This window comes from Chiloscyllium punctatum, chromosome 14 (genome assembly GCF_047496795.1).
Source record: "Chiloscyllium punctatum isolate Juve2018m chromosome 14, sChiPun1.3, whole genome shotgun sequence".
Lineage (NCBI taxonomy): Eukaryota > Metazoa > Chordata > Chondrichthyes > Orectolobiformes > Hemiscylliidae > Chiloscyllium > Chiloscyllium punctatum.
This window is the reverse complement of record NC_092752.1, coordinates 5509252-5531281: the sequence shown is the minus strand read 5'-3', so window position 1 is coordinate 5531281 and position 22030 is coordinate 5509252. Positions and strand designations below refer to the sequence as shown.

At 42.8% G+C, this 22030-nt stretch overlaps 1 protein-coding gene across 2 annotated transcripts in view; it reads right to left on the bottom strand.

Moving 5' to 3' along the window:
• Window positions 1–21651, bottom strand: part of tspan5a (tetraspanin 5a) — a 94437-nt gene extending 72786 nt beyond the window's left edge. The window contains exon 1 of one of the 2 annotated variants that reach the window (XM_072583821.1): window positions 21389–21651. In XM_072583821.1, coding sequence (XP_072439922.1) covers window positions 21389–21469 — 81 coding nt within the window. In that variant the 5' untranslated portion in view covers window positions 21470–21651. The remainder of the gene's footprint in view (window positions 1–21388) is intronic. The other variant, XM_072583820.1, reaches the window with a different exon arrangement.
• Between the last annotated feature and the right edge of the window lie 379 nt (window positions 21652–22030).

Below are 22030 nucleotides of genomic sequence, written 5' to 3'. Positions count from 1 at the left end.
CTGACTACAAAACTGCCCAATCTCCTTATTAATAAATAACATGATAAAACGTAATGAATTCAAACTGACAACATAGGAGTTATGCACTTTTATACGAAATCCAGAGAACAGTAGACCTCTCAGTTCTATTCCTTTCACACACAGATTGAATGGGTATCTGGAATCTTGGATGGTAGTTTAGGTGGAAAACCTCACGACCTTTTAGAAAAGGTTCTGAGAGTCATAAAGTCCTACCGCATGGAGACAGACCCTTCAGCCCAAAATGTCCATCAATGCTAATTTTAGATAAGCAATTGACGAGTCATAACAATCAAGGCTATTGGACGTAATGTAGAAAAGTGGGACTGGTGTAGATTGAGTATATTTTGGTGGTGCACACTCAAGGGGCTGAAAGGCCTCTTCTGCAGTATATGATTCTATAATTCTGTGAATCAAAGAGACCTGCATTTCGTGACATATTGTAATTACTTGTGGAATCCTTTCATTAGGTTAAACTTTATTTGTAATTATTGTCATTACCAGATCATTAATTATTATAACTTGTCTCATTAGCATTTTCATCATAAATCAGCATCTGCCACATGATAAACCAATCCAATATCTATATTTTCAAAAACAATTTTTGATCAACCTTTTCAGGCATGTTGTGACCCATCTTGGGGCCACAGACTCAGATCTACAACACGGAAAAAGATCCTTCAGCCCATTACATTCACATTGACCAAAACAACCATTCTAATCCCATCTTCCAGCACTTGTCCAATAGCCTTGTATGCCTTTGCTTCACAACTGCACTTCTAAATAATTCGTAAACAGTATGAGGGTTTCTGCCTTAATCATCCTTACGGCTTTGTGAGTTCCAGATTCCCACCACATCACAAAGTAGATGCCCAGCCAACTGAGCTAACCACACAAGAAAGTGAAAGAAAATTTGTCTTTTCAAACCATTTTCAGCAGATAAGACATTAAATGTTTTGATATCTTAAAAATATTGATCACATATTCACATTAAAGATATTGAAGGCTGAGATAGACAGGGTTTTAATCTGTATAGGAATCATAGGTTACAGGGAAAATGCAAGAAAGTGGAGTTGAGGATTAAGAGATCAGCCATGATCTCATTGAATAGATAAGCAGATTCAATGGGCTGAATGGCCTACATTTTGCACTGAACCATTTAATGGTTCCACTTGTTCAAACTGGTTGCTTCCTCAGTAAATTCATTTGCCTGAATCTTTAAGTTTCTTTTAAAATGTGACATGCACCCCGCATACACAAGAAAATGAGCACAATTTGAATCAATGCTGTTGACTCAATTGAGAAATTCTAAAACTAGAGGCGGGACCAGATTTAGTCCATATGAATCTTGAAACAGTATAAAACTCTGCAGGAAACATGATGTAGCTTAGTGCCTGTCTCACTCTGGCTTAAAACTCCTTAACCTTTTCAGACAAATCCACCCTGGTTACGCTAATATATCTGGTGGGAATACCGTGCTAAGATCTGATATGCAGTGCTTCTAGATGATCAATGACTGTAAATAGACCAAAAAAAAACTGTATTTATCATAACATGAATCAATCAGTAACTTGCCACTTGAAGAGGGCACCGATTATGGCAACAATACAACTCTCTGGTATTATGTTACTTAATAAAGAAACAACAAAGAAGGCACCAAAACAAAGATTAAACTTTCATATTAGTTTCACATGAAACAAGAGAAGAGGTTGACATTAGCATGTCCAGCAATTGAAACGCTCAAAGCAAAAACATACTTAACCTAAAATTTCAAAGTACTGCAGAGTTTAGAATGGCCTTCCCACTGATCAAATACATTTCTAAACAGAATGGTGAAAGGCCTCTAGGTCTCAATGCCTACTTCCATGCCAACATATTGACAGTACAAATTTAGGACTAACACGTCCATTGACATCACTCAGCTCTCCTGATCCATCCACTGTCTGAGTTGCCGTAATGTCTGATGATGAACACCCTTCAGATTATAGCTTCAAATTACTGACGGATGTATCAAATTTACTAGGAAATAACTTAAAAGGAAATAATTTTAAAAGCCAAAGATGGTAGGGAACATATATTTTGAGAACATAATTTCATGATCATCCGGAAAATGTGTGGGGTTTGGTGGTTCAGCAATTAGCACTGCTGCCTCACAGGGACCCAGGTTCGATTCCAGCCTCAGACAACTGTCTGTATGGAGCCTGAATATTCTCCCAGTGTCTGCATGGGTTCCCTCCAGGTCCCTTCCAAAATCCAAAGAAGTGCAGGTTAGGTGTTCAGGTATGTGTACGTTAGGTGCATTCGCCAGGTGTAAATGTAATATAATAGGTTAGGGGAATGGGTCTGGGTGGTTGCTCTTCGGAGGGGTCGGTATGGACTTGTTAGGCTGAAGGACCTGTTTTCACACTGTAGGAATTCTATGATCTAAATTATACCTGGGAGAGGCCACAGAATGTTGCACCTGAAAGGAGTCAAGGAACTTCAGCCAGAAGCAGTTCAAAGGGAATAATGCAATGCAAAGCTAAACTGCAAACGCCTGTGGTTCACAGATAGTGGAGTTGAATGTGTGATGCTGGAAAGACACAGCAGTCAGGCAGTGTTCGAAGAATCTATGTTTCAGGCATAAGCATATCCTTACATTTTCCCATTCCAGAAATACACAAGCAAAGAAAGTATAAAAATATCAAGAGTCCTGATCACTGATAGTTCAGTGGGCCAGTCTGGTGTGCTTGGCTTACCACACTAGCGTGTACTGAGAATAGCATCCACCAGGTACCCCTGCATTTGCAATAAAGAAAACGTAAGTCACAAATCAGCAAAGCATCATTGAAAAGGAAACAGGACAACAACTCCTGGCAAATCTGAAGAACAAGGAACATTTGGAACTACTGGTCAATTATCAAAGCCAGTGTAAGCAGCACCTCACCTAGCTTAGTGCTGAAGCATTTCACTGCCTACTTCCCAAAGACAGATTAAAGAAAGATTAATACATCTAATTTATCTGTTTCCTTGTTTTGACATTTCCATGGGGGAATGGAGGTACGTTTTTTTGGATAAGCCTTGTTAAAGCGGGTCCCCACCTGTCCTTTCAACTGGACATCAAAATAGTCAGTGAGGATCAGGGGAATTATCCCCAATGACTTGGCCAATATCCCAATCCACAATCAACATTACGAAAAGCAGATTATCTGTTCATTATCACATTGATGTTTGTTGCTGTGTGCAAATTAGTTTTTGTTCTCCCTACAATACTAAACTTCCAAAATACTTCATTGCCTGTAAATTCAGTCACTTTGAGGCATCCTGGCACTTTGAAAGGCACTACAGAAATGCATATTTTCCTTTCTTTCTAATAGGAGAACGGTGCATAATTAGCATCACTTGAGTAGCAAACCAGAAGTCCAGGTTAATTTTCCAGGCTCAAATCCCACTATTGCAGTATTTAAATTCAACTAATATTCAGAAAGTGAAAGCCAGTTTTAGTAATGGTGACCATAAAACTATCAATTGTTAAAAATACCCATCTGATTCACTAATATCCTTTTGAAAAGGAAATCTGCTACCCCAACCTGGTCTGGCCTACATGCGACTCCAGACTCTCAGCAATGTGGTGGATTTAACTGGCCTCTGGACAATTAGGGATGGGCATAAATGCTGGTCTGGCCCACACAAAAGAACATTTTTTTTTCTTATACTGGAATCAATTATTGTTCCCAGCAGCTTTATCCACAGGGAGTGTTGCGTGGGATTCTATACTCAAGTTTTTGAAATTAAAAAATGAAGTAATGTCGCCAAAGTCCTGCTAGACCAGGGGCTACTCTCTCACGACAGAGAGACAACTGGTGTCAAGTTTAACCTGAGGGGCACATGCCTCCCGCAAGGGGAGAGAGATTGAGGATCAAAGTCTTCATGGTAACCTTGACTTTGTAAACAAACTCAGAGCATGGAGCATCAGGAAGAAAAATCAGGGGTTTGTTCGCATACAGAGCAGAACTTTTGCAGCCATCACTTAAGTACAAAGAACAACAGATGCTGCACCATCATCTCTGATGAAGGCTTATGCCCGAAACTTTGATTCTCCTGATCCTCAGATACTGCCTGACCTGCTGTGCTTTTCCAGCATCTCACACTTTTCGACTCTCGGTATGTAAAACCTTACTGTGTGAGAGATCACTAACTTGGATTGTCTCCTTATTGGCATCCAGTATCACCGTACTGACCAACACAGCCACAAAAATTGATACCAACTAAATGGAAAGGATTGTATTTGTTCCAGTTATCAAGAACTCAACACACAGCACTGCAACTGACTATAAGCTTTACACTGCTCAGTTCAATAACAAATCGGAGAGCATCCAGACCTCAGCTCAAAACGTAAAACATTTTATACTGAATTTCATCTAAACATATTTACTGACAATCGCCCAATGTTACAATCCACCATTAGTGATCTTACTCAAGCTCACAGACACTTCACCCCACCCTGCAAGATCAAACTTCATCCCAGTTAGGGAGATTTGCTCTCTCCTTCCAAGTGTCAGGAATACCAGACCCACTGTCTTCTGACCCTGCCAAAGACTCTACTCCCACTCTCCCATGGGAAGCTGCCAAATTGTTTAATACTCAGGTGTCATATTGCCAAACCCACCACAACATCCATCTAGAAGGACATGGGCAGCAGAGACACAGGAACACCACCATCTCGAAGCCACTCACCATCCTGACTTGGAAATATATCACCATCCCTTCAGTGCCACTGAGTCAAAATCCCTCCCAAACTCTAACATACTTGGATTTAATTGATGGGTGGAGGAGGAAGAGGAGGAAGAGGAGGAAGAGGAGGAAGAGGAGGAAGAGGAGGAAGAGGAGGAAGAGGAGGAAGAGGAGGAAGAGGAGGAAGAGGAGGAAGAGGAGGAAGAGGAGGAAGGGGAGGAAGGGGAGGAAGGGGAGGAAGGGGAGGAAGGGGAGGAAGGGGAGGAAGGGGAGGAAGGGGAGGAAGGGGAGGAAGGGGAGGAAGGGGAGGAAGGGGAGGAAGGGGAGGAAGGGGAGGAAGGGGAGGAAGGGGAGGAAGGGGAGGAAGGGGAGGAAGGGGAGGAAGGGGAGGAACAAGAACAACAATCTTTATGTATCACCTTTATTATAGTAAAACTCTTCAAAGAGCTTCGCCTGTGCAATTATAAATCAACTTGTAACACTGAGCCATATTGGGAGATATTACAACCAGTGACCCAAAACTTCCTCAAAGCAGTAGGCTTGAGGAGAGAAAGGTAGAAAATTGAAGGTAATTACAAAATGGATGCACCCATTGAACGCAGCTCACAACCACTTTCTCGTTGGTCCAGCCAGCAGAGCGCACATCACCTTAACAACTATTTATTTTTAAATGGACCTCTGGATGAGCTGCTATCAAAGTTTCTGCAGCTTTCCCTGAACAACTTATTGACAGCTCTCCAACATCACCTCACTCTGACCCATCTCAACTCTGATGAAAAGTCACTGGGCAATTTTGACGGTATTAGGCAAGAACTTTCAAAAGCTGATTAGAGGCAGATTTTCGTTGGTGAGGGGATGGCTGGAAAATGGACAGCCTTCTGAAACGAGAATCCAGAGAAAGTATATTCCTGTCAGGGTGAAAGGAAAGGCTGGTAGGTGTAGGGAATGCTGGATGACTAAAGAAATTGAGGGTTTGGTTAAGAAAAAGAAGGAAGCATATGCAAAGTATAGACAGGATAGATCGAGTGAATCCTTAGAAGAGTATAAAGGCAGTAGGAGTACACTTAAGAGGGAAATCAGGAGGGAAAAAAGGGGACATGAGATAGCTTTGGCAAATAGAATTAAGGAGAATCCAAAGGGTTTCTACAAATATATTAAGGACAAAAGGGTAACTAGGAAGAGAATAGGGCCCCTCAAAGATCAGCAAGGCTGCCTTTGTGTGGAGCCGCAGGAGATGGGGGAGATACTAAATGAGTATTTGGCATCAGTATTTACTGTGGAAACGAATATGGAAAATATAGAAAGTAGCGAAACAGATGATGACACCTTGCAAAATGTCCATAGTACAGAGGAGGAAGTGCTGGATGTCTTGAAATGCATAAAGGTGGATAAACCACCAGGACCTGATCAGATGTACCCTAGAACTCTGTGGGAAGCTACAGAAGTGATTGCTGGGCCTCTTGCCAGAAGACTGGAGGTTGGCGAACGTGGTGCTATTCTTTAGGAAGGGTGGCAAGGACAAGCCAGGGAACTATAGACCAGCGAGCCTGACGTCGGTGGTGGACAAGTTGTTGGAAGGAATTCTGAGGGACAGGATGTACATGTATTTGGAAAGGCAAGGACTGATTAGGGATAGTCAACATGGCTTTGTGCGTGGGAAATCATGTCTCACAAACTTGATTGAGGTTTTTGAAGAAGTAACAAAGAGGACTGATGAGGGCAGAGCAGTAGATTGATCTATATGGACTTCAGTAAGGCGTTCGACAAGGTTCCCCATGGGAGACTGGTTAGCAAGGTTTGATCTCACAGAATACAAGGAGAACTAGCCATTTGGATACAGAACTGGCTCAAAGCTAGAAGACAGAGGGTGGTGGTGGAGGGTTGTTTTTCAGACTGGAGGCCTGTGACCAGTGGAGTGCCACAAGGATCAGTGCTGGGTCCTCTACTTTTCATCATTTATATAAATGATTTGGATGCGTGGATAAGAGGTATAGTTAGGAAGTTTGCAGATGACACCAAAACTGGAAGTGTAGTGGACAGCAAAGAAGGTTACCTCAGATTACAACAGGACCTTCATCAGATGGGTCAATGGGCTGAGAAATGGCAGATGGACATTAATTCAGATAAATGCAATGTGCTGCATTTTGGGAAAGCAAATCTTAGCAGGACTTGTACACTTAATGGTAAGGTCTTAGGGAGTGTTGCTGAACAAAGAGACCTTGGAGTGCAGGTTCATAGCTCCTTGAAAGTGGAGCCGCAGGTCGATAGTGAAGAAGGCATTTGGTATGCTTTCCTTTACTGGTCAGAGTATGGAGTAGAGGAGTTGGAACGTCATGATGCGGCTGTACAGGACATTGGTTAGGCCACTGTTGGAATATTGCATGCAATTCTGGTCTCCTTCCTATTGGAAAGATGTTGTGAAACTTGAAAGGGTTCAGAAAAGATTTACAAGGATGTTGCCAGGGTTGGAGGATTTGAGCTACAGGGAGAGGCTGAACAGGCTGGGGCTGTTTTCCCTGGAGCGTCGGAGGCTGAGGGGTGACCTTATAGAGGTTTACAAAATTATGAGGGACATGGATAGGATAAATAGACAAAGTCTTTTCCCTGGGGTGGGGGAGTCCAGAACTAGAAGGCATAGGTTTAGAGTGAGAGGGGAAAGATATAAAAGGGATCTAAGGGGCAATTTTCTCACATGGAGGGTGGTATGTGTATGGAATGAGCTGCCAGAGAATGTGGTGGAGGCTGGTACAATTGTAACATTTAAAAGGCATTTGGATAGGTCTATGAATAGGAAGGGTTTGGAGGGATATGGGCCGGGTGCTGGCAAGTGGGACTAGATTAGGTTGGGATATCTGGTTGGCATGGACAGGTTGGACCCGAAGGGTCTGTTTCCATGCTGTACATCTCTATGACTTGAAATGCTAACTCTGCTGTCTTCCCACAAGCGGCTGCGTTTCGCCAGAAAATTCTGTTTTTGCTTCAGTTCACTCATCACCCTGGCACTCACTGATCGATAGTGGATCCTGATTTCGACTTTAACATTCTCATGCTGGCTCTTAATCCCTTCCATAGCTTCACCTTCCTCCCTCCCTCTGTGATCTCCTCCAGCCCCCACAACTCAGATTTTTGTTTTGCTCTCGTTTTGGTCTGGTGCTTGTAATATAGAAACTAGAATTTGTACTTTTTATTTATTCATTCCAACGCAGATGAGGAGAATTTTCTGAGTCACCTGAGCTTTTAGAACTTTTCCTCAAAAGGCAAATAAGGCAGAGTCTGATTTTTTTGTAAGACAGAGGTAGTAGATTCTTGATAAAGTGTCTGAAAGATTATCAGGGGATAAGCAGGAATGTGAAGTTATTAGATTAGCCATAGTCTTACTGAATGGGGAGCAGGCTTAGATTACATAGAATCCCTACAGTGTGGAAACAGGCCATTTGGCCCAACAAGTCCACACCGACCCTCCGAACAGTATCCCACCCAGACCCATTTCCCCTACACTATTATTTTTACATTTCCCCTGACTAATGCACCTCACCTGCACATCCCTAAACACTACGGGCAAACTAGCATGGCCAATTCACCCTAACCTGTACATCTTTGGACTGTGGGAGGAAACCGGAGCACCCAGAGGAAACCCACGCAGACACAAGGAGAATGTGCAAATTCGCACAGACAGTCGCCAGAGTCTGGAATCGAACCTGGTTGAGGAGGCAAATGGCCCTCTCCTGCTTCTAATTCATATATTCTTATGTGTTCCCTACAAAACCACTTGGATCGTGATTTGGTTTCTTGCAACATAACATCTGAAACACTTTAGCTTCCACCCCCAAACCTCTCACACCAACCCTTCCTTAGTTGGTTTATCACCAAGAAACACTATTAATTCCTCTATCAATTTTAATCAGACAAGCTTCACCAACTGCAACTGCTTTGGGGCATTGTTATTCAAATGATCAGAAAACATGTGCTGTCCCAATTATGGGCAATAATTATTATTTTAAATTCAGAGTCATGGTAGAATGCATCATTTTCGCAAATATCTCGGATCTCTTCCAATGTGAAAGCTATTGCTGAAGTTACATTTATATAGCACCTGTCACAACATTAAGTTGTCCCACAACACTTCACAGCCAAAGAACTACTCTTGAAGTGTGGTCACTGTTGTAATCTAGGAAATGTGGAAGCCAATTTGAGCATAGCAAGATCCCATTTAGCCAATTGTGATAACGACCACATAAATTTTTTATTCACATGTTGGACATTGTTCACCGGGCCAGCATTTATTGCCCATCCCAAGTTGCCCTTCAGAAGGTGGGGGGTGAGCTGCCTTCTTGAACCGCTGCAGTCTATGTGCTGGAGGTAGACCCACAATGCCCTTCGGGAGGGAATTCCAGGATTCTGACCCAGCACTGAAGGAACAACAATATATTTCCAACTCAAGATGGAGTGTGGTTCGGAGCAGAACTGGAGGGGGTGACGTTCACATGTATCTGCTGCTCTTGTCCTTCTAGAGAAAAGTGGTCGTGGATTTGAGAGTTGCTGACTAAGGAGCCCATTTTCAGCTGGTTTTAAAGTCTGTTTTTAATTATGTTATCTGAGGCTTAAATATTTTAGCAGGACATGGGAAAACTTTCTGTTTTTCATCAAAACATTGCCATGAGACATTTTTCATCAGAGTAGGCAGAGCCTCAGTTTAACATCTCATCCAAGAGAAGGCACCCATGACAGTGCAGCACTCTCTCAGTACTGCAGTGGACTATCAGTCTGTTCAAGTGTCAGCACTAGAACTTGATCTCACAACACACTGTTTCAGAGGCATGAGTAGCCCAATAAGCAGGCAGACAATTAAGGTATTGGTGGCTTTTACTCCTTCCAATTTTGGGAGCTTAGCAAACTAAACATCCAGGATGATTCATGATGACTTATCCTTTACACTGCTGGGAAATCTTGGCCAAACCTTGGCACTCCCCACTGAGGGTGCAACGAACGTATTGCTCACTGCTCCTTAGGGTGGTCAAGACAGTTAGATGGAATTAGGAGCCAAATTAAACATGAAGAAACAGGCTCTTGGGGATGAGTGGCCTCCTCTTCTTAAAATGGGAAGTAATGGGTTTTTATAGGCAAGTTACAAGAGGAGAAACTCAAAATTAATCCAACATAAACTCCCCCCAAAAAAATCCTTGAATTAACTCCCACATTCATGTTTCATAAATCACTATTAATTACTTGAAGAGACTTGCAATAGTGATTGCACCCACTACCTTATTAGTGCAAGATTCGATTTTACAAAGTTTTATGAGTCAAACCAAAACCACAGCACGTCTGAAGACTCTTCTTGCTGACACTAAATGTTTGTCAGACTCTCTGTTCAAACTGTATCCCATCCTGAGCTTGTGACAATGTTTGTTACAACATTGGCAGCACTGGTGAGATTGCACATAAAAATCACCTCTCCTCCCCTCCAAAACTAGACCTCAAGACCAGCAGGTTTTGGTTTGGCTGTTCAGTTTCCATGGCAACAACTGGTCTCATACGGAGAGGCACAAGCTGGTGAGAAGTTAACAAGGCTCGTGGAGATACTCAGATTACTAAAGAAAACGAAATCCATTTGCATTTATGAAGCCTGATGGACAAAGTGAATCTGGGACTGTGTATCTGAGAGAACAGATGCAGGCATCATTCCACAGGATGAAGGGGTTGGGTCGGGATTAAAGATGTTGCTGGTTCTCCTCAATCTCCATTCCATTGCAGTCTATCTGGCCGTACAGCCTTCCCAAAGGGACCATACGGGGTGTGAGGAGAAGCCAGTGCAGGAGAAGTACCGATCTCATGTTCCTAATTAGCTTTGTCTCATCGGCAAATTGACTCAACTGCCCTCTGGGCAATTAGGGATGGGCAATATATGCTGACCCGGCCTGCCACACCCACGTCCTCTGAATGAATGGAAGGAGTAAAGGAATGGGAGTGGGTCAGAGGAGAGTGCAAAGGAGAAACGGGGATATGTGCTGTACGACAACACAAACAAGAACATCATGGCAGCAGAGTCATTAAAAAACCTTGGTGTCCTGGGTCCATTACTTACTTGAGGGAACTTGCTCTGTGGTGTTTTTTTCTCCCTTTATTCCTCCATGTGAGTGTTGCTGTCACAGTCAGCTCCCAACTGAGACAAAGTGTTGGCCATCTCAGAGAGAGCAGTTAAGAGTCAACCACATCGCTGTGGGTCTGGAGTCACATGTAGGTCAGACCAGGTAGATACTTTTCAAATGACCTGAAATGTTGCGGTGTGTCTGATTTTGTACCCAAGATCCTCCGACCCAGAGGTAGAACATAGAACATAGAACAATACAGCACAGAACAGGCCCTTCGGCCCACAATGTTGTGCCGAACTTCTATCCTAGATTAAGCACCCATCCATGTACCTATCCAAATGCCGCTTAAAGGTCGCCAATGAATCTGACTCTACCACTCCCTCGGGCAGCGCATTCCATGCCCCCACCACTCTCTGGGTAAAGAACCCACCCCTGACATCTCCCCTATACCTTCCACCCTTCACCTTAAATTTATGTCCCCTTGTAACACTCTGTTGTACCCGGGGAAAAAGTTTCTGACTGTCTACTCTATCTATTCCTCTGATCATCTTATAAACCTCGATCAAGTCACCCCTCATCCTTCGCCGTTCCAACGAGAAAAGGCCGAGAACTCTCAACCTATCCTCGTACGACCTACTCTCCATTCCAGGCAACATCCTGGTAAATCTTCTCTGCACCCTCTCCAAAGCTTCCACATCTTTCCTAAAGTGAGACGACCAGAACTGCACACAGTACTCCAAATGTGGCCTAACCAAAGTCCTGTACAGCTGCAACATCACCTCACGACTCTTGAATTCAATACCTCTGCTAATGAACGATAATACTCCATAGGCCTTCTTACAAACTCTATCCACCTGAGTGGCAACCTTCAAAGATCTATGTACATAGACCCCAAGATCCCTCTGTTCCTCCACCTGACCAAGAACCCTACCATTAACTCTGTATTCCGCATTCTTATTTGTTCTTCCAAAATGGACAACCTCACACTTGGCAGGGTTGAACTCCATCTGCCACTCCTCAGCCCAGCTCTGCATCATATCACTATCCCGATACAAAAGCACCCGAAGACCAGGTAAGCATTACAGGATGCCTTCCTGGTGTTTTTCATTCACAAGCTGTGGGCACCGCAACTGGGCCAGTATTTATTACCCATCCCTAATTGCCCAGAGGGCGGTTAAGACTCACCCAAATTGCTTGGGTCTGGATTCATATAGGTCTGACTGGATAAGGATGGCAAATTCCCTTCTTGAAAGGGAATTAGTGAACCAGATAGATTTTCTGACAATCGGCAACAGTTTCACGGTCACCATTAAGCTCTTAATTCCAGATTTTTATTGAATTCAGATTCCATCATCTGTCATGGCAGGATTCAAATATGGATTCCCAGAACATTACCTGGGTGTCTAGCTTAACAGTCCAGTGATAACACCTTTAGGCCAATGTCTCCCCTTTGCTGCCAAAACATACTTGGTTCAACAATTGTGGCAATTATTGAGATCACCATCACTGAGCCTAGTTCTATATTCAGATTCATTAACTGAATTTACATTCTACCAGTTGCATGGTAGGACATGAGCCAGTGTCCTGGAGCATTAGCCTGGGTTTTCATTTACTAGACCAGTGATATCACCACAAGCACCACACCACAACAATTACAGCATTTGGCCTGTATCCCTCTAAAGCCTTTCTATTCATATACCCATCTAGATGCCTTTTATATGCTGTAATTGTACCAGTCTCCACTACTTCCTCTGGCAGCTCATCCCATACACACACCACATTGAAAAACTACAGTCTTCTGGGTTCAGTTGGGTTGCTCTTTCAAAGGCACCAGCACAGGCACAAAAGGCTGAATGGTCTCCTTCTCTGTTGTATCTGCGATTTAATATTTCTCATGAAATATATGCTATGAAATCCAGCATCATGGGCTATCAATGATAAGTTGCAGCAGAAACGGTGTTCAATTCATGCCTGCTCTCAAATTGCAGGGTATGTTTTCACCATCTTTGTGACTTAGGGAGGGACATGAAGAAAGTCTGTCAAGAGCCAGCAAACTTATAACAATCCTACGCTATTAAAGGACCACACTCTCCTATTCCCGAGTCACAGCACCATAGGCAGCGATGGAGGGCAGAAATAAGAGAAAGGGCAAAACAACAAAATAACTCCTCTATTGAAAAAACAAAGCATTTACTTAGACTCTTAACTCACTGCCATAGCAACAAGGAACACAAGGGCAGATGACTGAGCTTTTCTATTGAGAATCATTCACCAGCATGTATTAAGTGAAGTGAAGGTCTCTACATTAGGAACTGAATTCTTAACTTGCCAATATTGGATATACCTTGTTTCACTACAATCATTTATTTTCCACTGAGCTCTTTACATCATACCACCCACTCCCTGCCCTAATTCAGAAATAAACAATTTATGTTAGGAAATTCTAAATTCATTCCCTGCCTCATTCACAGTTTTGTTTCTCATCTCTACTCAACTTTCAAACTTAAAGCAACAGGCCATTCAGCCCCTTAAGCTAATACCCTCTCCCTAACAATGGATAGGGCAAACTATGCACCAAACAGACTCCAATTGGGTCAAATTGCTACTTGATTTCTAAAGTCATCATGTCTTGCACCTCAATGAATATTTTATAACTAATTTTATAAAGTCTAAACTTGATGCCAGCACCTTCAGTTCAGAACTGCATTGACTTTGAGATGATCTCACTAAGGTCTGTAAAACAATGTAAATGATGAGATGGTCTGACCATTTGAAAGATTATTATGGTGAGGAGGAGGAGAATTTAAATTCAATAATTTTTTAAAACTGGCATAAAATGCAACTCTGCGTAATAATGACAATGGAATCACCAGGTGGTTGTTTAAAAAAAAAATCTAGCTCACTAATGTCCTTCAAGTAACTATACTGTTTATTTTACCCAGTCTGACCTACAGGTGACTCCAGACCCAGCCAAATTTGGTCACTTCTCATCGGGGATGACCAAGTCAGCCACGCTGTGTATCAAACCACTACAATAAAAACCACTGTGCTGGCATCTACACCATTACCAGCTTCTTGGGGGCAATTTCATTTTAATTTGTTTGTAGGTAGAAGCTACTGCCATCTGAGCCGACACCTGCCACCCATCCCTAATCGCCCAATGAGCAGTTATGAGTCAACCACATTGCTGTGGGTCTGGAGTTACATGTAAGCCAGACTGGGTAAGGTTCACAGATTAACTTCCAAACGACATTAGTGAACCCAGATAGGTTTTTACAACAATCTGCAGAGGGGTTACATGGTCACCATCAGACTTCCTTTTATGGCAGATTTTTAAAAAATTGAATTCAAATTTTACCATCGATCATGGCAGGACTCGAACCCATGACGGCAGAACGTTACCTAAGGTTCTGCATCACTAGCCCAGTCACAGTATAGTCACACCACCACTTCCCCTCATCAGGGATGGGCAGTAAAGCCAGTGACAGTCACAGTCCTGGATCAAAACCAAAAATCCTGACTTTAAACTTTAATAGTGGGAACAGACTAAATATTGTTCAATACCTAGATAGTGGTAACTCATTCCCAGAAAATACTGAATATCAGTAATGTGCTGCTGACTAGCATGGCGGCTGTGAGCTCTTTGCATCCAAGACAGCATTGGACTGGTTTGCAAGTTGGGCTGAGCTTTTTTATATGGGCATCATTGGCTGGGCCAGGATTTACTCCCCACTCTTAGTTCTCCTGGAGGTGGTGTCCGAGAGTTACTTTCTTGAGCCATTTCAACGATTGCAGGCCTCTCCATAGATGTCAATTTGCATTTCTGTGGCATCTGTAAAATTGGAAATCATTCCAAGGCACTTCACTGGAGTATTACAAAAAAAAGGACACTGAGTCAGAGTGATAGTAAAGCTGATGACCAAAAACTTTGTGAAAGCAGTAGTTTTAAAAACGAATTTCTCAAAGGAGAGGAGAGGAGAGTCAAAGGTTTAGGGAAGGGATTCTAGATCCTAGGGTTCAAAGTAGTTGTGACCTGGTCACCAATGGTTAAAAAGGCCAGAATTGGAGCACTCAAAAGATTCAGGAGGGGCTCAGAGCGATAGTGAGGGTCAAAGGCACGGAGGGTTTTGAAAATAACGATAAGAACTTGAAAATTGAGACTTTGCTTAAGGAGAAGCCAAGGTATACCAGTGAGCTCAGATGTGATAGGGACAAGAATTGGAGTCAAAGTGTGGTGCTGGAAAAGCACAGTAGGTCAGGCAGCATCTGAGGAGCAGGAGAGTCGACATTTCGACCATAATCTCTTCATCTGGAAGAGTTTACGCTCAAATCGTCGACTCTCCTGCTCCTCGGATGCTGCCTGACACACTGTGCTTTTCCAGCACCACACATTTCTACTCTGATCTCGAGCATCTGCAGTCCTCACTTTCTCCTTGGACAAGAATTGGATACAGTAGGCAGTAAGAGCTGCAGGTTGGAAAATGGGAGGCTAGCAAGGAAATGATTTGTGTGGTTGTTAAGGTGTAACAAAGGTACAGATGAGGATTTCAACAGCAAATGAACTGAAGCAGGAAAGCAGTCCAACGATGTTACACAGATAGACAGGGAGCGATAGTAATCACATGGTCAGGTACCTCAGGGTCAAATTGGCCACGAGACATTACTGGAATGATTTTCTCTCGCCGTAGCTACAGATGGCAAGCATAATGAGGGAGGCGGGGAGTAGGACGGAGAGGAGTGTGGATGTTTTGTCATGATGGGTGTTGAAGATCATGAGTGTGGGGGCAGGATTAATGGACCAGCCAGTTTTTCCTTAGCTGTCTGTCCTGTACATTTGCAAATAATATCTGAGTAAACAATGAGGAGCTTTTATAAATTCCACTCCCCTTCCAAAAGAACAACAGAAATTCCAAGGAACTGACATTTGAGGAACTAAGAATAGCACTTGGACTAACAGGCAATCCTTTGGTTGATGTAATTCTGATGCTGCACAAACTCCCCCTTTCTCTAAACACTGCAGTCAATTAGAACTTTGATTGTTTGTCTCAATAGTCTTTCTGAAGAGAACTCAGTTAATCCTTATGAAATAACCTGTCTGAGACGTATACTTGAAAAGGAAATATCGGCAGAGATGAGAAAGTGGAGAGAGAGCGGAACTCACTGAACAGCTTCTCCAAAGAACTGGAAGAACACAGCAAGTCAGGCAGCATCAGGAGGTGGAGAGGTCAACGTTTTGGGTATAACCCTTCTTCAAGAATGGAGGTGGGAGTAGGGGGAGCTGCAGGGTGGGGTGGTTTGGGTAGGGAGAGGGGCAGGGGGCGTGAGGTAGTGATAGGTGAACACAGATGGTGGTTATGACCTGATCAGTCGATGGGAGGAATGAATACAGTTGGTAGCTAGAAGGAAAGGTCGACCTGTCACTACCTCATCATTCCACCCCTCTCCCCACTCAAACCATCCCCCCTCCCCCTTAACTGCAGCTCCCCCTACCCCCACCTCCATTGTTGAAGGTGGTTATTCCCAAAACATTGACATCTCCACCACCTGATGCAGCCTGGCTTCCTGCGTTCTTCCAGCCTCCTGCCTGTCTACCTTGGGTTCCAGTATCTGCAGGTTTTTTTTTGTCTCTTCAAAGAGCTGGCATAAAGGGGAGTTGGTAGTGTATTGGTAATGTCTCTAGGTTATCAATCCAGAGGTTCACACCAATGCTTTGGGGCTATGGGTTCGAATCACACCGTACCAAATGGGGAAATTAAAAATCAAAATCAGGAGTAAGGATCCAGCCTAATGGTGACTATCTGGTCTTTCAGAGGCCCATGACAGTGTCTCAGTTCGGTGTGCAACTGGATCTTGCCCGGGCATGTTCCCGAGCTACTAGGGGACTTGGAGAGGTGGCAACTTCAGTCACAGTGATGGTATCAGTGCCGGTGGCATCAAGGACACAGATCTGAGGTCGCTCAGAGAGAGATAAGTGGACAACTCATCAAACACTTGAACCTTTAACACATTTATTTTCCTAGTTTATAATTTAATATTAACTGGTACCTTTTTTTTTCCTGCTGATTCTATGAAGTAACACTAAATATTTTAACTTTTGTTTCTCTTACTATTTAGTACCTACATTTTGTGTACCTAGATGCCTTGGTACCTAAGATGGCACCATGTGTGGCAACATTATAGACTTTTGACTGTACTCCTGTACTTGAGTACATATGACAATAAAATCTAAATCCAACATAACCATTGTCAGTTAAAAGTCCATCTAGTTCACTGATGTCTTTTAGGGAAGGAAATCTGCCATCCTTACCTGATCTGGCCTACATGTGTTTGACTCTTGACTGCCCTCTGGGTAATTAGGGATGGGCAATAAATGCCAGCCTGGCCAGTGATCCCCCCACCCTGTCCCAGGAGTGAATTTAAAAATCTATTGTGGCACGACAAACCAAAAAGGATGATAATTCAATATTGGCATCAATAGTTCTGCCTGTGCTTATGCTTAATTCTGGAGTTATGCATCCTTCTCTTAAATTATACTTTAGTGAAACAGACAGACAGCAACTTATGAATCTGTATCTCTGTTAATGTATGTCCTTAGAGACAATTGCCTTTGTCTTCCCAGCATGAGACAGCACGAGAGAGAGAGAGGCACACACAGACAGAGACACACACACAGACACAGCCAGAGAGCGCGAGCAAGGGTATCCTAACAGTTCATGCAGCTGGCATCCTGCTTGTCTGTAATCAGTCATATCCCAGCATTTGAATTTGCCATGCTTCATGTGCCACGCCAGTTGCCATAGCATCAGAGAGTGTTACAGGTTTTAATCTGACCTTAATGACAGCATGCTCTCCCTGATAATATCCTCATTAATGCAAGCACATATTACACATGCAAAGTGCGTCTCCATCCTACTCACCAATGTTCTGTACAAGGCAGTACTTGGCTGAGTTAGAAGCAACAATTGCGGACAATTTGTCAGAGTTCAAATTCACTGCATACTTAAAAACTTCCAGGCAGCAATCTGAAAGCTTCCTTTTCAAAGAGAACAAGCTAATACTTGCATCCCAGCACCTTAGTTCCCATCTAATTATTGTTTCCACCTCCTCCCCTACTTCCTTTGCGAATCAAACACTGGATGTTGCATTCCAATAGGACCTCACCAGAACATTAAGAGAGCATCATTCGATCTTCTCACTTACATTTTCATCTCTCTAATCGGACCATGCAACCTTGCTTTAACTTTCTTTCCCACACAAAAAGATATCCTGCAGCTGTAGACTGGACAGACCATTTCAACAGCACAGAGGCGCAGTGGTTAGCACTGCTGCCTCACAACACCAAGGACCTGGGTTCAATTCCAGTCTTGGGTGACTGTCTGTGTGGAGTTTGCACATTCTCCCCGTGTCTATGTGGGTTTCCTCCTGGTACTCCAGTTTGCTCCCACAGTCCAAAGATGTGCAGGTCAGGTGAACTGTCAATACTAAATTGCCCATAGTGTTCAGGGATGTGTAGATTAGGTACATTAGTCGGGGTAAATATAGGGTAGGGGGAATGGGTCAAGATAGGTTATTTTTTGGAGGGTCGGTGTGGACTTGTTAGGCCAAAGGGCCTGTTTCCACACTGTAGAGATTCTATGATTCTAGAAATGTTTGCACAGCAACCCCCCGGCTGATGTAGTTGTACAGTAAATCTGAAACAGCCCTCCATTAATTAAGCTGCTTAAATGGGAGATTACTCAGCATCTTAACAAAGGACAGCCAAACAATCCAAAGAGGCTGACTGAACTGTACTGGTGCCCAACCTTTGAACTTTTGCAGGGCATCCGAGATCCAATAATCTCAGTCCCTCCAAGTCGAGGAAATTACCCTCACACCTTATCCGATTTGCCAACTGAGCTTATTTGAGCTGAAGCTTTACAGCCTTGTTTAAACAGTGCCATCTCTTTCACAGATGAAAACTATCCTTACTTCTCATGTTGTTTTACATGAATCATCTGTCAATTAGAAAATAAAACAACCTCCAGCATTTATTCTATTCATACCTTTGAATTCAGACCACCAAATTGTCAAAAGTTATTTTGTTTAAAATAGTAACAATGGTTTGCTTTGTTTACACCATATTTGATACAATAATGTATCCCCCAAGGCTTTGCAAAGGATTATTTTGCCAATGATCTTTACATCTGTCCTTTCTGATTAATGACACTTTGTCAATAGAGCAATTTTTCCCCATTAACTTTATCAAAACCCATTATGTTGAACATCTGTTAAATTCTCCTCTTAATTTGCTCCTCTTTAAAGTAAAACTGTTCCAGCTTCTCTTATCTCTCAAATAGCTTCACTTCTGAAAATTCAGATTACCGGGTCATTTAACACACTGATGTTTGGGAGTTTATGGTGTGACAGTTGGCTTTCTTGCTTCCTATTTTACAACATTGATGACATTTCAAAAGTACTTCATTGGTCTTAAGGCATTTCAAAACAGTGTTACTGGAGTATCACTGTATTATAGGGGAGAAAGTAACAATCCTGTAGGTTCCTTTACACTGTACTAATGTGATAGGACAACACAAACTATCAGACCAGCCTACCAAATCATCATAAACTCATACCCAAAAGTACAGCACTCATTATTTCTTTAAAACATAGTGAATATATATAGCTTGAATTTCTTTTTTTTTTAATTAAGTGGTTTTCTTGCTATTAGTTTCATTAAAGAAACTACAGAACGCCTCACTGAGAGTAACATGCAGAACTAGGAGAGTTCCCATTCCATCCTTCACTAAAATGCTGCTCCTTTAAACAAATGAAAAAAATTACTACATTACAATTCTTGGCAAAACTGGCTAGTTTTTAAGTATAGCTAGTTTCGCTTATGGTTCAAACGGTCAGCTCATTTATACTGCGGGGAGAGGAATTAAAATACAGATGTAACATTATTCCAAGTACAATCCATCAAAAGGGCTTAGATTGCCAATGATTGCTGTGTTATACTTTTTAGCTGACTTTGACAGTTTTTCCAAGATGTTCCTGGGATATCTGGATTCCCCAGAATGTACAACACAGATACAGGGCATGCAACTCAACCAGTACATGTCAATGTTCCAGACAAACCTCCTCCACTTTATTTGAATATTTTCCAACTCTTATTTTCTTCATGTCTTTATCTAGCTTTCTCTTAACAGAATCTACGTGTTTCAGCTCAACAACTCCTTGTAGGAGCAAATTCCATATTCTCACTGCTGTCCGGGTAAGGAAGTTTCTACTAATTTTATTATTAGACATATTTAGGGGGCTCCTGTTTTGAAAAGATCTTCTCTAAACCATGGAATCCCTTCAAAGGCCTCTTTCATCAGACCACCCTTCAACATACACATACTTTCCGAGAGAAGTGAGGCCAAATCTGTTCAGTATTGTCTGATTGTGAAAATTCTTCAGTTCTCATCTGAAATCACAGCACATTAAATCTTTAAGCAGTTGGTCATACTTGTTAACATCTAGATCAAGTCTTCAACATACCAAAGGCTATTTTCTGTCAAGACGCATGTATTATTGCTAGGCATCAGCGTTCTTTTCCAGTACCTCGGCAGTCTTTCAATGTGAATGACTTCCACATTTGTATATTCCTCACCCTAACCATCCCCAACCCCTCACTTTCATTTTCTCAAGACTTAACAGCCACAAACTAAAGTTAAAACAAACTAAAAATAAGTGCTTTGTTTCTGCTGCAACTTTCCAAGTAATTTAACATCTGGAAAATCTTATTGAATGCATAAAAAAAAGGTTCTTACTGTAATCTAACCTCTACTTGAACCCTTTCAACGATCACTTTCTAGCTTTGAAAGAGCTACTATACTACACAGTTACCTATTTTTAAATTTTAAATTTTTACATAGCTCCCATTTTCCCCGGATAAGTGGCTCACACATACACACAGAGACCTGAAGCTGCAATTCCCAGTCAGAAACCTGGATGGGACTGACATTCAGAGTGACACCATCAAAACAGTAAAACACTCGCATGTGAATGAAGTTGCAATTGACAGACTGACATGTAGGTTGCTGCTGCAATCATTCAGGCAAAAAGATAGTAAAGACACTGACCAGAACAAAAAAAAGCAGTTTTTTTTGCCATTATATAGGTGTTGCGACAAGAATCCTTTCACGACCAGAGGCAGCGTGTGTAAATCACAATTGTCACACTTTCTCGCCTAGGGACCCACCACTCAACAAACAACGGTTTAAAATAACGTGTGGACTGCTGCAAAGTATTTTATAGTACATTTTTAAAAAAATAACTTTCTTTCAATTGAAAACAATGCAAGCACACCCAGAGTACATGATTCACACAAACTCTCAGGCCTCCCCCCAACCCACACAAAGCTTCTCTTGTGTAATCTTTTCACACAGAGATTGCTGGCTCTTTTGCCTTCCACAGTGTTTCCCAGGTTGGTTTATCCTGAATCCCCACTGTCCAAATTACCACCACCCCCTCCCTCTCCTGCACAGAACCCAGCTGTCAGTACAACACTGCTCTATCTGCGTTCACTGTGTCTGTGTTTTACTCACCCAGAATATAATATTAAAGCCGAAAATAAAATACTTGATGCAACAGCTGACTTCGGGTCCTTTGTAATGTTTCCCTGACATCTTGGACTGTTCATGAAGAAAGGGTTGGCTGGAAAGGTTGAAGGTTGAGCGGCCGGGCACGGGGAGGGTAGGCAGCGGCTGGAGGCCGAGGATACAATGTCTCCAGCTCCAGCTACAATGTATCGGCCGGCAGGGAGAGAGGGAGGGAGCGGCCCAGAGCCGCCGCACAGCCGCAGCTCCGCCTCAGCACAGCACGATCCCAGGTTCAGCAAAGGCGGGACTTCCGGCAGAGGGGCAGGCCACAGGGAGGGAGAGCGAAGAGAGGAAAAAGTGAGAAAGGCAGAGGGAAGAGACAGATAGATATAAAGGCAGGGAGAAAGAAAGAGAGAGGCGTACAGGAAGAAAAGCGGAGCGAGAGTGAAAAAAAAAAGAGTAAGAGAGAAAGGCAGACTGGGAAAACAAAAATCAGCAAAGGAAGGAATGAGAAAGAGAGGGGAACTAACCTCTGAAAATGAGGGGAATGCGGAGGACGGCAGCAAGAGAATTGTTAAGTGAGTCAGAGATGTACAACATGGAAACAGACCCTTCGGTCCAATCCGTCCATGCCGACCAGATATCCCA